General features: G+C 39.2%; 1 protein-coding gene across 1 annotated transcript; it reads right to left on the bottom strand.

Moving 5' to 3' along the window:
* Positions 1-2286: 2286 nt before the first annotated feature.
* dusp3a (dual specificity phosphatase 3a) lies at positions 2287-13465 on the bottom strand. The gene is made up of 3 exons (XM_054598371.1): positions 13222-13465; positions 6024-6256; positions 2287-2516 (listed from the first exon to the last, which is right to left on the bottom strand). The coding sequence occupies exons 1-3, from the start codon at positions 13404-13406 to the stop codon at positions 2287-2289; spliced, it is 648 nt and encodes a 215-aa protein (XP_054454346.1). The 5' UTR covers positions 13407-13465.
* Between the last annotated feature and the right edge of the window lie 1734 nt (positions 13466-15199).

The raw sequence follows: 15199 nt of genomic DNA, 5'->3' as shown, positions 1-15199 counted from the left end.
CTGAGGAGTGAGACATGTTGTGTAAATGGGCCTCTGACAAACTGTGTTGATGAAACTGTGGTATTGGATACTGACCGAATGGCTGTGTCAGGGAATTGGCAGTGGACAACTCTCTGGCGTGATGACTGGAGCTTTCTCTGTTGAAAGAGCGGCGTGACTTCCTCCACTGGTGACAGTTAACAACTAAAGGCCTCTAGTTTGAAGGTGGTAAACTGGTGAAATCAGCTTTTAACACCCCAAAGCTACTGGACATTTTGCCGTGGGGTTGGTAATATAAGTGTTCACTAATATAACAACGTTCCGGATCAGTCACCACATAAAAAAAAAGGTGGCATTGTACGTTTCTGAAAACAACGGATACGTAAACTTTTGGTTGTTTTTGCATTTGGTCAAGTGACGTACAACAAACGACCGTTGTTAAAACTTATGCGCTAAAATAAAAAGCGAATATTTCCACTGAGGGTGGTTGGGAGTGGTGGTGGATGGCAAACAAACACAGGACTAGTAATAATTGACTTTACGCTTGTTGTTTAACATTGTTACGCTTGTTTCTTTACGTAACGTAAAGTGATGAAAGCCTGCTAAGGGTGGTTGTAATTAATTTAGGCCAACATTTTCTGCATATTTTAGTATTCTAGAGTTTTTCTGACTCGAAAAAAGTGTCTGGCTCATAAATGGGTAGCATTTATGAGTCCAATCTCATCTTTATGCTCATTCAGTTTTGGACACTAAAACTGAAAAATACGATTGAAAACGACAATCGTGACCTTGGTTTCATTAAAACACAGTATTTTGCCGACCAAAATGGAGGAAAAGGAGATTAAACAGTGTTCCTGTTGTTCAGGCCTTCGAGTGTAAGTAGAGATCTTCTCAAATTGTGCCGAAACATCGTTTTGAAAAATCAGCTGGTTTAGTGTGGGTGTCCTTTAAGTTAAAGGTAACAAAAACCGTCTACACAGGATGCGTTCAGGTACAGTATTGAGTGTAGGTCATCTGCATTTTTGGCAGCGTTCAGAGCCTTAAGCACAATCACTGTAAGTATAAAACTATAAATGTAAAAACACACTTGAGTATATTGTGGCCTGTGTAGACAACTGGGCGTATTAAATTAGGATTATATTTGATCTGTCAGTTTAATACTACACACAAACTAAACCAGCAGATTGTGTGAGTGTTTTTTTCCGGATTAATTCATGCAGTCCTGCTTTACAGAAAATTATAATAACTTCCTTCTTATTATTTCTACTGCAGGAGAAAATTGAATTTGTAAATAAACCACTTTAGAAATGAAATACTGTAAATAAGCTAATTTGAAGCTTCTCTTCAAGAAGATATTCAGTTGCCTAAATGTGATTTGTCTTGTGTGGAAGCGGATTTAGCTCAACAACAAACCAAAACATCGTCATATTTACCTCTGAACATTCGTCATATCAGCAGCTAAATATGGCGGCTACATGAACGCAGCGGCTCGTTATTTTTAATTAGCTCGACCTTTGCTGTCTTTGCTGCCGGCCGACAGATTAATTTGCTACCGTCTTCAAACTAGAGGCCGTATGCGGTGGAGGAACGCTGTCCGATATGCTACACGGAGCTGGAATAAGAGTGTGAATCGTTTGTGCCTTTATATATCTGCCCCTAAAGGTAGAAGGGAAGTTTTTTTAAAGATTGAGAGGGAAAACTCTGAGGGGCGTTTTTTCTGTTTTCATGGAATGTTTGGGATTTTTCCTCCGTCAATTCACATATTACCTACTGGCTTGTTTTGCCTGCATCATGTGTGGCCTTCAAATTATCTAAGAGTTCATTTGGAATTTATAGAGTACTTTGCTGAGATTCCCGGCAGTGGAGAACTATGGAATGATTGTGCTATAATCTTCTATTTTAAGGAAAATCTTAAAAATCTGGGCGAAGTTTTCACCTTCTGGGTGGGGGGGGGAGTTGAAGGAATGCTTTAAGGTACGTCTGCACATCTGTGTGGTTTGGAGTTTAGAAAAAAGGGTGGAGGTGTAATATTTGAGATCTCGTTCTTTGTAGGAGCCTTACAGAGCAGTAGTGACAGACAAGAAGATGAGAAACAGCATGTATGTATGTGTATGTGTGTGTGTGTGTGTGTGCATGGCGGAATAATTACCTACACAGATAAATGCATGTATGTTTGTGTTTCTGAATATACCCCCTGGTGTGTTGGATGGGTGCTGGTTTGGTCAGGGTGGGGTCAGTCTCCGAGAGCGGCTGAAACGCCTGTGAAGGGGGGGGTAGATGGGAGGAGGCGGGGCTTTTTTCCGCTTTTCACTTGGTCTTTAGTTTGCCCACCTCCCCGTTCAGCTTGCCCTCCTTCGCCAGCTTCTCGTTGAGTTGGCACAGTTGGCGAAGAAAGCCGTCGTTGGGGCCGATTTCTCTCTTGTGCCTCACGGTGGCCACCGCCAGCCGGGCATCCATTTTGTGGCGCAACATGAGGTAGGCGACAACCATGGTGGGGGAGCGGCTGTAGCCTTCTCTGCAGTGTACGTACACTTTCCCTGGAGAAAACAGAGAATAGAACAATATGTGGTCTCAATATAAGCCATTCTAAAGGATACCGCTAGCAGCATTCAGCAATATCTACATCTAACGGTCAACAAATCCCACATGAAGAACAGAACCAAAATCAAGCCGATTGGTTCCTTCTGAACATGTAATTCTTTAAAAACGGTTCATGAATGTATACTTTCATTCTTAAGTTACTGCAGTTAAATTAGTTGTTTTCTAAAGGGAGTCTGGTGCTCGGAAACACTACCACTTTTGTCCACAGGTGCCGCCAAAATCAACACAAGGTGAAAGCTCCATGTAGTAAGAAAAAGGTTAAATAAGTTCCTAAAACAGTTTGTCGCTGTAGTTTTTTATCAAATGTTTCCTAAACAGGAGGAAACAGTGCATTTTGTTAGTAAGTACCTCAGCACCTCTGACCCCTAATATTGCCTTCGCTAGCTACTACAACCTATGGAGTTAACAGTTAAGTGTCGTTATAAGTCATCCTAAAACCACATTGGACTGGATAAATGTCTGTAAATACAACCAACTTTAAGATGAGTCATTAGCTACATTTAATTAACTTACAAGAAAAGAAATGGGATTTGATATAAAACACCCGAAAAATATATTTCACTAAACATATTTGACAGAAACCAAGAGACTTTAACAGATTTAACAGATGGAAATAGCCGAACTTGGTAAATGTTTGTTTAATTTCACCGTGTCGTTGGAGGGGATTATGGAAAAAACAACAGAAGATTTCTGCTTCTAGGATGGTTTTTACTCTGTAAGTCTCAAAGGAGGAAGAAAAAATAGGAAAGAAAGAATAAACAAATTAACAAAATGAAAAGGTAGAGTGGTTGGTGAACATATGCTGCGATCAAAGTTGCCTAGCGAAGCATCTTGCGTGCCAGGAGATGCAAATACAAGACCTGACCTCTGCTGCAGAACCCGGCAAAGTCAATCATAAAGACTCTGTGAGGTCGTGCACAGAATACATGTATGTTCTCTGTACTGCATTTGTGTTTTCATTTCTTTGTTCTTATCTGTGTGTTTGAATGACAACTTGTTTGTGTTTGCTGTTTAAGATGCATCTCTATCTGACTTACGCTTTCATTCACTGACAAGTCCCCAAAAACCCCCACGAGGAATCGGACTTGGCGAGCTTCACAGCGCAGCTGATTTTCCGGGCTCAGGTCAGATCTGCAGATTCTGCACTTTATTTGAAACCCAACAACTCTCGTCTGTAGTATAATCCCCCTCTTTTATCCCTCTCCTCCTCTGTAGTCCTCTGCCAATGAAACAACCTCTTCAATACCTAATCAGCCGGCCTGCCACGGATCAATGTTGATTGTACTGTATCCTCTTGTTGGAGGCAAAGGAGCTCTGGCTCACGACTTCACTCGTTTTTCTCGCTCCATCGCTCACTCACTAACAGGGCTGTCACTTCTTATCCGAAACAAGAAGAAGAATGTGATATTCAAAGTGTAATGATCTCTACGGATTCAAAATATAAAGTCTAGAAGCACAACAGACAGTTTGCAGTTGGCAGACTTTAAAAAATACCTATCCGCTTGACCTTTTTCCGTGATCTAATGACCTAAAACACAAATAAACAACAAATAAAGCTAATAAATAAAAGGACACTAGCGAGCAAAGTCATGCTAATTGGATAATCACGACATGGATCCTCATTGAATATAGTATTTTGAAATTAAACTTAACTCCTTTTCAATTTATAAATCTATAATTTTATCTCACATTCATTTAAGTAATACTTTACCCACAAAATGACCTTAAAACACCCATGTGAATGTGAATATGAAACCTCCATGGTGAATTTAGAAAGTGTGCGATGTGAGCTTGTAAACACTTTTTTAAGACACCACTGACTGTAACACACAATAACCTCATGTCTTCAATATGGCGGACACGTAGGAACATCGATGCAGCTCCTCATTAAAAATCCTTTCAAAGGACCTTTGACCTTTTCAGAGCTTGCAGCACGAAATGTCAAAGATGATGTGACCCAATAGCACTGAGGGGTCAAACTACAGCGTACGAGGCAGCGGCGTAATATCTTCCTCCATCACAGTCCTTGTGACGGTGGCTCTTCACATCTGATTTACCACAGCGATGGTGGAATTAAGATGCTTTTCTGTGCCAATGCTGACAATAAATCCATGTAATTTGTTGGGGGGAGGGTGGAGGCCTCTTGGGATTGATTGATTGATTTTGCATATAGTGTTTTTCCAATATGCTCCACAACACATATGACATGTTAAACTTAACTTGTTAAATTTAACATCTAATGGCTAATTTAGGACTAACAACTTGGTGATTTCTGCATTTTGAGCGTTTTTTATACATAATTTCATGGTTTTATTCTGTTATTTAGGGTTATATCTCCTGTTTACGATAGTTAATGTCGAACACAATGAGGTGGATTTGGTGCCACAGGTGTGTGACGGATGAAACATCTCGATATGATCTGATAAAGGAATATGGAGCAGGGCTCAGGAGTGTGTCAGATTTAGCCTCAGATGCTCAGGGCGTCGTGATTATCTCCTCCTGCGTTCACTTTCGAGATCCACGGCAATGAAGCGGTATTGAGGGTGAATCATTAAAAGACGCTTTAAATCTTGTAGCTTTTGTTAGAAGAGCCGCAAGAGGAGCTTTATTTTTTCATGTCTCAACTTGTGGAGACAAATTGTTTTTTAAGTGGGAGCGACTGAAGAAAGAACGACAGTGTTTTTATCTCCTTTTGTTGAGGCATAAACTCTCAGTTGTCTTTTGGTAACGAAATACGTTGATGTTATGGAGTTATTTAGGTAGGTTTTCAAATAGCCACATTTGACGTCACAAACGCACTGGAAAACAGTGTTAGTAAAACGTGAAACTGTTACCGTGGTTTCGTGTTATTATATCTGTTCATTATTCAGTCTCTCTTTCAAACTCCCAAACCCGAGTTGGAGATATTATGAACAGTGGATAGAAAGTTTTTATTTTGTTTCAGTCAAGTTTAAATGAAGTGAGTTTGTCCAGTGAGGTAAAATTCCTGTTTTTGCCAAAGGAGTCTTGAGGCTTTGAGGAGAGCATAATATTTGAATGTTTGCTTTTAAACTATAAAAAAATGTCTAAATCCCTGTTGATTGTTTTTAATATAAATTCAGAGTGAAATTGTTTTTCGTCTGCTGTTTAGTGCTGGGAAAGTTCTGTTTTCAACAGTTTTCTTGAAGCTGAAAACGACGCTATGAGAGCGGGGAGAGTGAACCAGAAACAAAAAAACTGTAAGAGAAAAACAAATGTGCTGAAAGACGCTATAATGCTCCGTAGGGCTAAATTATCCTTGGGTTCATTATTATGAGTGAAAGCTTTTGCACACATTGTCAATATAAAAAGACTGATCATCCATTTTTAGCATTTAACCCAATTAACTGTCGACTTAGCAGCCCTGAACACAAAAGGTCAGAACATAAAAAGAGTGAAAATCCAAACATATCCCACTTCCTCACCTTTTCCATTATTGTGAGCCAGCGCCTTGTCGATGAAATCAGCCCCCTCCTCAAAGAAGGCACTGAGGTGGAACTGCACCGTGTCGTTGGCCTTGATGCCGTGGTACGTGATGCCCGTGCCGGCGTAGAACTCCACGCTGGTGTTGACGTGCATGAAGGAGGTGCCCTCCGCCACGTTGAGGACGTGCGTCACTCCGAGTTTCTGCAGACGCATTGCATTCTGGGCAACGAACCTGGGGATTCAGGAAGAGAGTGGAAAAACACTAATTTAATCACTGTAGCAGGTTGCTGAGCCTGCTGCATTGACACAAATTTACCAGTAAAAACGTATAGAGTGCCTCTTGATGGTGATTTAAAACTCCTTTTTTTGTGTTCGCTCACATCACAAAATGATGAGTGTACTGCAGCAGAACAAGACATCTAAGACAAATAACAGCACTAATAATAACAACCGACAGATACAGCAAAGGGAGCGTGTCAGCACAATTTATTTCAAAGTGATATTTTGACAATGTAGGTTGCATCTTTCACGACCACTCTGCATGCGTTTCAGTGAACACTGTGGCTGGCAGCATTACAGCTTGATATACGGCCGAATACTGTTTATCTGCTGCCGAGAGCTGGGAGAGTTATGCATGTTGCTGCTTTAAATCCGTACTCGAAAGTGTCTCCGTGTTATACCGAGTCCAACTTATTTATTGATAATTGAGTTCATAATTTAATCTAGAAAATGTGATAAAAAGTAATTGTCCTTTAAAAGACACCACAGCCAAAGGTGATGTCTTAAAGCTCCACACAGGCGTTCTCAGTTATAATTGTTGATTAGACCTCTGCTAAGGTTGTTGTAGGTCAGAGTTAATTTCTCTGATTGTGTTCACCTGTTCTTTTTCCTTCAAGAAGCTCTATAAAAGTGATAAATGTGTTAGCTTTCTTGCAAATGTAAATGCAGGAGAGCAGAAGTGTCCTCTGAAGAAATGAAATGCTCCAAACAGTCCAAAACCCCGAGGTATAGAGATGTTGCAAAACTACAATTACTAGAATGGATGCACACAGGAGGAAGAGGAAACAAAGTGAAAGAGACTGATTACAAAGGGGAAAAAATAATGACATGCACACCAAGAATTTACATATTTTGGCTATAACCATTTTCAAGCAGGACTTAAAATAGAAAGAAAAGGTTAAAGAGCGTCTCATCCGTCTACTAAACATCCAGGAAACAATAAATCTGCTCCCTTCCTGCTCTGCTGTACTTTGCTTGTAAGGAACAATACTGCATATTAGGCCTGAACGGAGCAAACAAACCACAACAAAGCAATCCAGGGTTTTGGCTTCTCCAGCCCGCCTGGCTCGATGCCCGTGTCCACTGTTACGATCCAACCTGGCCGGAGGCTCTGCCCATTGATTCTAAATAAAACGACTCTTTTGTATATGTTGTATTAGAGGTTTGTGGAACATTTAGTGGCACTAATTAGCAGGGCTGAATTTATGTTTAAACAGCAAAAAAAAAAAAAAAAAGCTCCACCATACTGTTGCTCTATAGCTAACGGAGAATAAATGTGAGTTTACTGTATGTGACGGGAACATTTGTCTTCTTTTCTTCAGTGTGTTTCCTCTTTTAATGTAAAATACACTGAAAAACACAATTAAACATCCGTTAACGTTAGCTGTTGGTTCCGTTGTTTAGCCAAGCAGAACTGTGCTGCCCAACGTCTGCTAACAGCTAACGCAAACTAGCATACCCTGCTTTATGGTCTATTTTACTCTAAATGGAGCATCATTTACGAAATGGACATCAAGCTGTATTGAAGAAGACTTGAAACTAGAGATTGAGACCATTTAAGTCATGTTTACAATGTTTACTATAAATCAAGTGAGAAGTAGAGTAGACTTCTACACAATCAGACTTCATTTTGTAACCAGAGGAGTCGCCCCCTGATGGCCATTAGAAAGAATGCAAGTAAAAGGCACTAAAGCATTTGCTTCACCATTCAGACCCGGGACTTTCTCAACTGGTTTAACCACAGGTATGTAGTGCTAGTTGGGACATGTGCAGTACCCATCAGGCAGGATGTACAGATTGGATATAAAGCGACATGTGTTGTAGTGATAAATAATATGAAAGCGGGATATTGAATTGGTCACACATACTTGTCGATACCTGATCCAGCATTAGAGGGTGTATTAGAGGCATTGCTGATACTGGTATTGGAACAACTCTAGTATAAAAGCTAAAAACGTCTCCTTGCTCTTCTTTTATCCAGACCAAAGAATGATAAATATCCCTGTAACATGCCCACCCTGACAGCGCTGTGTGCTTTTTATTGCTATATCTTCTTGCAGTCAATATGAGGCTGGTGGGGCGAGGCTAGGTGACCCTGGACTGGTCCCTAGAGGCGGTGGCTTCAAAGCCTCCTCTGCAAGAACTAATAAAAAAAAAGAAAATCCTCTCCGCCACCATTTTGCTTCATTGGAGGAGGGATGAAGCAGCCCATCTGTTTGTGTGTCATCTGTAGGGCAAAGACTCCTTCTGATGTGAGGACTCTTAATTCACATTATTCCCCTCTTGAAATCAGAATATGTCTGTTTACGTTTTGACCGATGTGCATAAACGATTAAGTAGACGCTTACATTTACAGCATGAGCACTTACAATGCAACATGTGCACTGTAAGTGTGGAAGGAGAAGTGACTGTACACGAGCAGCACTTTTCATACTTACTGTACTTGTACAATGCAGAGGAACACTGTGGTTCAAGCGAGTTCACAGCCAGTGGCTCCTTTCCTATTTACCTGCCCTGTCCCAGCCTCCTCCACCCTGGGATCTGCAGTCCCATAACATCCATTATTAAAGACCGGCTTCACAGAGAGCCAAAGTGTTCCTCAAAGCAAACAAACCACACCTTAAGTGTGTCCCTGAGCTGCACACGGTGGGTTCATAGTGCTGACTACGACTGATCTGGAAACAGTGTAAGGGCTTTTTGAGTTCTGGAAAATACACTTTTAATCCATTTAAGCGATGGGAACATTTTTTACTGACTAGTTCATGAAACATGTCCGCAGGTCAGCATTTTTAAAACTCTATATTGTGTTATTGGAGTTCTATTCCTTCCCAGATGTCTGTTTTCCACTCATCTCTTCTGGATAGCTTATTGCTTTGTTCCTTTTCTCTATTAGGATAATATTTACAGTGGGTGATATATAATTTTAGATTACAATTAAGATAATTTCATGTTAGGCTCACGTTAGCTAGCTAAAAACTTCTAGGTTGTTCCCAAACACCTAGTCATCATTGTCCAAAGTAACGTAACATAGACAGTAGAGTTAATTTAATTAAAAGTAGAAAATGTTACACTTCTTAGGACAACTTGCATTTAAACGTGTCCAAATTGACGGGAGACGCCACCGTAGCAATGAAGACTTGTTTACTCCCGGTGTTTCGCCTAATTCATTTCCGTGCATGTAATATGTCACTAAAAGATATGGGTTATAAGATTACATTTCTGATTAGCTTTTATCAACTGAACTATAATGTATTTCCATGAGTGCCAGGGGAACAATCCTATATTACATTTTGTGTCCTGGTTTTTGCTTTAGAGTATAGATCGTAGCCTAAAATAGGTCATGGGCCCAAGTCCCTATAGGGGATGACATGACAGAAGTAATGAATATTTTCAAGGACAAAGCTATTTTTTTTCAGTCAACTGTGATCAAATAAGTGTGTGAACCACTGCGCCACATATAAACATTTTATATAATAATGTGTTAATCTGTACGTTTGTTTTGATATTGGCCAGCTACACAAATTAAATGATAACAGGGAACGACTAATATAAAGGATACATCAGTTGAAAATAGGCTCACTGTGTCCCAGTGGTGGAAATAGTGGACAAGGTGCAGGCTTTCATCAACAATCAATATGAGCCATTTGTTATATCACATTACATTACGCTGCCCTTTCGACTTGTTTGGACTGCCTATGATGTACTTTAATGATTAAATACTTTACTAATTACCCCACCATACTGTGACCCACTGACAAGAGAAAGTAAAGACAAATGCTTCTTTAAATGACTTTAAAAGAAAGACATTTCTTCATCAGATATCAAAATGTCTTCTTCAAAAAGGCACCATAAAGCTGAAAGCACATTAGAGTCCCAGCATTGTCTGATCGGCTTCAGCTCAGCACACGGCTGCCAGCACTTTGTTTGGAGACTTGGCTCGGACAGATTGGCATATTCAGATTGATTTTGTTGTAGCGCCGAGGTACAGTAATGTGCTTGTATTCCTCCATCGCTCTCTTGGCAGTGACCGGAGCCAACTGATGGACTGGGTTTCTCATGGGGGCTTCCCTGAACCCGTTGTCTACAGTGAATCCATAAAAGTGAGACTAAAAGCTGCTCCGTAAAAGCTTATATCACATTATGGCACAGCTAAATGTATTTGAAAGTTATATTTCCTGTAACTTCTTTTTTTCCTTAAATGGCTTTTCCGACAAATTTGACACTTGAAACCTGGAATGATTTCTGTCCACCAGGGAGGACGGACACATTTTTGTTTTTTTATGTTAATGCTCAGTATGTATCTTGGTCAGAATTAAGAAAGAAAAAATAACTAACGAATCAGAAAAATCTAGGCGGCAACCTCCGGTTCTGCTAAGTGAAGCCAATGCTGAAGTGTCTTTAACTTGCATTCTCTCTACTGTCCAGCAGGGGGCGACTCCTCTGCTTGTATAGAAGTCTATGAGAAAATGACTCTACTTCTCTCTTGATTTATTCCCTCAGTAAACATTGTAAACATGAGTTTATGGTCTCAATCTCTAGTTTCAAGTCTTCTTCAATACAGCATGATGTTCATTTAGTAAATGATGCTCCATTTAGAGTCAAACAGACCATAAAGCAGGGTATGCTTTAGGGCGGGATTACTGTGATTGACAGGTCGCTGTGGTTACCAGAGACGAATCTGGCGTCTCTACTTCACTCCTCCTCATTCCAAATATGGTTATTCCGTTCATCGGTTGCAAAAAACAACAACATGGCAACGGCTGTACTCAAAAGATGGCAACTGCGAAATAAAAACATCAGTCCACAAAACAATGGATGACGTCACTATGACTACGTCCACTTCTTATATACAGTCTATGATCAGAACACATCATTTGCACCTGTTCTGAATCTGAATATCTGCTCCTACTTAAGTGTACTGACCGTAAGAACCAAAGGAATGTTGTGTATTTATACTTGCACATAACACACCTCACATGCAATGTGTGCACATCGGTGCAGGAAGTACCAGGAACTGGTTTTACTGGAACACGAGCTGCAAATTCCTGCACAGGCATGTTCATTACAAAGCCAATAGCATCCAGTCAACCAACAAGTGTAGATTTATAGTTCGCCCTCTGCCATGTTTAATATACATATACAGTATATGCATGTGTTTGTATGTATGTGTTTGTGGGCTCAGCATCTTTCACTGCTCGATACAGGTGACAGTGCTGGAATTAAATTGCAGCTATTTAGATATCTCATAATGAGATTAGACACAAAGACTTTTTATTTTCTGTTTTTGTCTTGATAGTAATCTGAATATTGTTGGGTTTTAGGATGTTGGTAAGGTGAAACAAGCTATTGAAAGGGCATCACTTTGGATTTAGGGACATTCATTTATTATTTACACTATTTTCTGACGTTTTAATGATGTTAAAGATTTATTGATTTCCCCAAAAGTCAAGTTTCAAGCAAAAATGCCCAAAACTTGATGGTTCCATGCTTTCAGATGTGAGAATATGTTGCTTTTCTTTGTCTTAAATGACAGGAAATTAATGCTAATTGGATTTACAAAAACAATCTATTTGATCAAGTCAACTTGGGCTCTAGGCATTTCTCATTGTTTCCTAATGCTTTATAGACCAAGTGATATAATCAATGAATCGTGAAAATAATCATAAATTGCATTTGTAATCCGATTTCTTTATATTTCAAATATCAATATAAACACATAGTATATTTCTCACCACGATTTCACAATGTGATACAGATAACTAAGCTTGAATTTAAGGAAGTAGCAACTATTCCTTCATCCCATAACATGATTATGATAACGTCGCAAGAGCAGAGGCTGATAGCTACATATTGTTTGTTTTGTCCGACTTACAATCAAACCCTAAACATGCAGTAATATTATCACATAAGACAAAAAAAGAAAGCAGAAAAGATTCACAACTGATAAGCTAAAGAAGGTCATATATGACATTTGTCTTTTTAACAATAACCAAAAGTAACTGGATATTAGTTTTCTTTAAATAGACTTATTGATTCATCAACATTTGTTCATTCTCTAGAATAAACCAGTATTTATTGTGCTTGTCAGGTTGCCTCTATACACAACTTATTGTTTTTTTGAAAAGCACAATTAGTTTTCTCTAAAAACTTACACTATCATGAATGTGTATGTTATATCAGATCTATTTACGTCATAAAGGTGAATGATGCTCCAAAAGACACGAGGAGCATCTTCCTACTACAACATTCACGTGCTCCTTCTTCCCCCTCTTTGTTCTGCAGGAACCCACCAGACCTCCTGTTGTTTAGTTTTTTTCTTCAGCAGTTTATGAATGAAAAATAAAATAAAAAGGAACCCCTATTAATTCATATTTGTGTGGATGTGGTGATTGTTGTATAGCAGCCCAGCTGGAGGGAATGGGGAGCGGCTCCATGAAGAGGTGATTACATGACAGAGAGACACTAATGATGGAGGGATTCACTGAGTAAAAACAGGGTTCTTTGTGTCCCTCCTTTCATATGTGAAGAACACGATTATGCTGTTATTATAATAATAATAATAATAATAATAATAATAATAATAATAATAATTATTATTATTATTATTATTATTATTATTATTATTATTATGTTACACAATGAACCTGTCTGGCTGCTCAGGCTGCTGATATTTTCGAGGACAACAACACAATTTGTTGACAACAACAGGCGGTCGCTTCCCTCCATGATGATGAAGAGGAGGATGAAGAGGAGGATGATAGTGGAGACACCAAAATGAAATACAATAAATAACAAGCACGCCCTAATAGGTGTGCATGCATACACCGCACATGCGATCCGGTGCTCGGTGCGTCTTTACACCTGCCTCACCTGTCAGCCTCAGCACCATAAGTCAGGGTGAAAGGATGCATGACTCACGCGTTACCGATGTATATTCGGGGGAAGACCTCGTTGAAGTGCTGTGTCGGTAGGCTGTAGAAGCCGCTCCCGTTGGAGAGCAGCTCGTTGAGTTGCTGGACGGTGATCCCGGTACCGTCAGCCGGTGCCGGTGCCGGTACCGGCGGCTGCTGCTGCTGTTTTGTAGGACTCAGGTGTTTCTTCATGACTTCTTCTTTTTTTTTTCTTCTATTTTTTGTTCTTCTCTCCAAACTAGTGTGAGATCACAACCGGCTCCAGACTCGTGAGCCTCGTCCAGTTGTTCAGGTGCATTCTTTTTTTTTTTTTTTTTTTTTTTTTTTTTTTTTTTTTTTTTTTTTTTTTTTACCTTCGCACGTGAGGTCGTGCGCGCGATGTCTTCTTGTCTGGGCTGCCTTGCACGGTGTCTGGAGTTTTGTTTTTTTTGTTGTTGATTTTTTTTACAGCTTTTCCCCATCAAGTGCAAAAGAGTTTTAATAGTAGTTCCGTTCTAACCTTCAGTGTAAACGCTGAGAGCTCAATTATGTCAACATATTTCAATCAGAATGCTCCACAGAGGGAATGAATGTGTTAATAAATGGGTGAGAATAAATCATTTTGCATACATTTTAAAAACTCAATAGGTGGTGGAAAAGGTAGCCTTCATTTACTCAAGTAGGTCTAGGCTCAATTTCCATTTTATGCAACTTTATTGGCCAATTATATCCACTACATCGCTGTAAATTGTACATTTGTAGCTATAGTCAACATACTAAAGGTTATTTATTATATATACAGTACCAGTCAAAAGTTTGGACACACCTTCTCATTCAATGGTTTTTCTTTATTTTTTTTATACATTGTAGATTAATATTGAATACATCCAAACTATGAAGGAACACATATGGAATGGTACTGGTACTGTATGTATAATCAAGTAGGCCTTGTCTCAAATTCAATTTTATACAACTTTATTGGCCAATTATATCCACTACATCGCTGTAAATATTGTACATTTGTAGCTATTGTCAACATACTAAAGATTATTTATTATATATACAGTACCAGTCAAAACCAGTTTGGACACACCTTCTCATTCAACTACTTTGAAGAATGTAAAATATAAAACATATTCTGGTTTGTTAATATAATTCCATATGTGTTCCTTCATAGTTTGGATGTCTTCAATATTAATCTACAATGTAGAAAAAAATAAAGAAAAACCATTGAATGAGAAGGTGTGTCCGAACTTTTGACCATGCTCAGGAGTCCACATATTTTTGAAATGGGGGTTTAAAAGGGTACATTCTTAACAGTCCCAGTTTTAAGGTTTTAAGTTTCTTAAATTATCTTTATTATCAATTAGCAGCCAGTGTGTTTAAAATGACCAGTTACTCTGTTTTGGCCATTTGAAATAGAAAATCTAATCGCATGCATTGCAGTGCTTTTATTCTGAAGACAAAATCGTGCAACTTCTGGTTTTGTTCTGTCTGTTTGCTGCTCACTTGATGCATTCCTCCTCTCTCTCTCTCTCTCTCTCTCTCTCTCTCTCTCTCTCTCCCTCCACTATCTCCAGCAGACACACCCCACCGGCGGTCAGACACTCAGGAGACGAGAGCAGGACTCGGGGAGGACAGTAGGGACACAAGAGGGGAGAGCATGGTGCCTTCAAGTGCTGCTCGTAACATCCTAATACGCGCATTTTGACCTGGTTTCATAACACAAAAGGCCTACCCATAAGTCCCTGCTTTACAGATCAGTATGATAATGTGTTGACTAATGGTTTTCTATGTGCATCAACAACAAGTGGTCTCATGTTGTTGTTTTTTTCTTAAAACTTAAAGACTTAAAACACTATTTTAAAAAAAAGTGAAGGTCAATTTATCAATTAGCTAATTTATTTTATTGGTAAGGTAATTTATGCTTCCTTGCTCCATTATTATCACAAGTTCATACAAAGACATGCAATCCTAATGACGCTTTTCTTTAATTTATGGCAAAG

The sequence above is a fragment of the Anoplopoma fimbria genome, chromosome 5 (genome assembly GCF_027596085.1).
Source record: "Anoplopoma fimbria isolate UVic2021 breed Golden Eagle Sablefish chromosome 5, Afim_UVic_2022, whole genome shotgun sequence".
In the NCBI taxonomy this organism is placed as follows: Eukaryota; Metazoa; Chordata; class Actinopteri; order Perciformes; family Anoplopomatidae; genus Anoplopoma; species Anoplopoma fimbria.
This window is presented reverse-complemented; position numbering and strand designations above follow the sequence as displayed.

Excerpts from the sequence above, each read along its gene's own strand:
- dusp3a (XM_054598371.1), bottom strand. The coding sequence starts at position 13,406 with ATGAAGAAACACCTGAGTCCTACAAAACAGCAGCAGCAGCCGCCGGTA. Across the intron at positions 6,257-13,221 it reads CGAATATACATCGGTAACGC|GTTCGTTGCCCAGAATGCAA; the intron begins GTGAGTCATGCA and ends CTGAATCCCCAG. Across the intron at positions 2,517-6,023 it reads GGCTCACAATAATGGAAAAG|GGAAAGTGTACGTACACTGC; the intron begins GTGAGGAAGTGG and ends TGTTTTCTCCAG.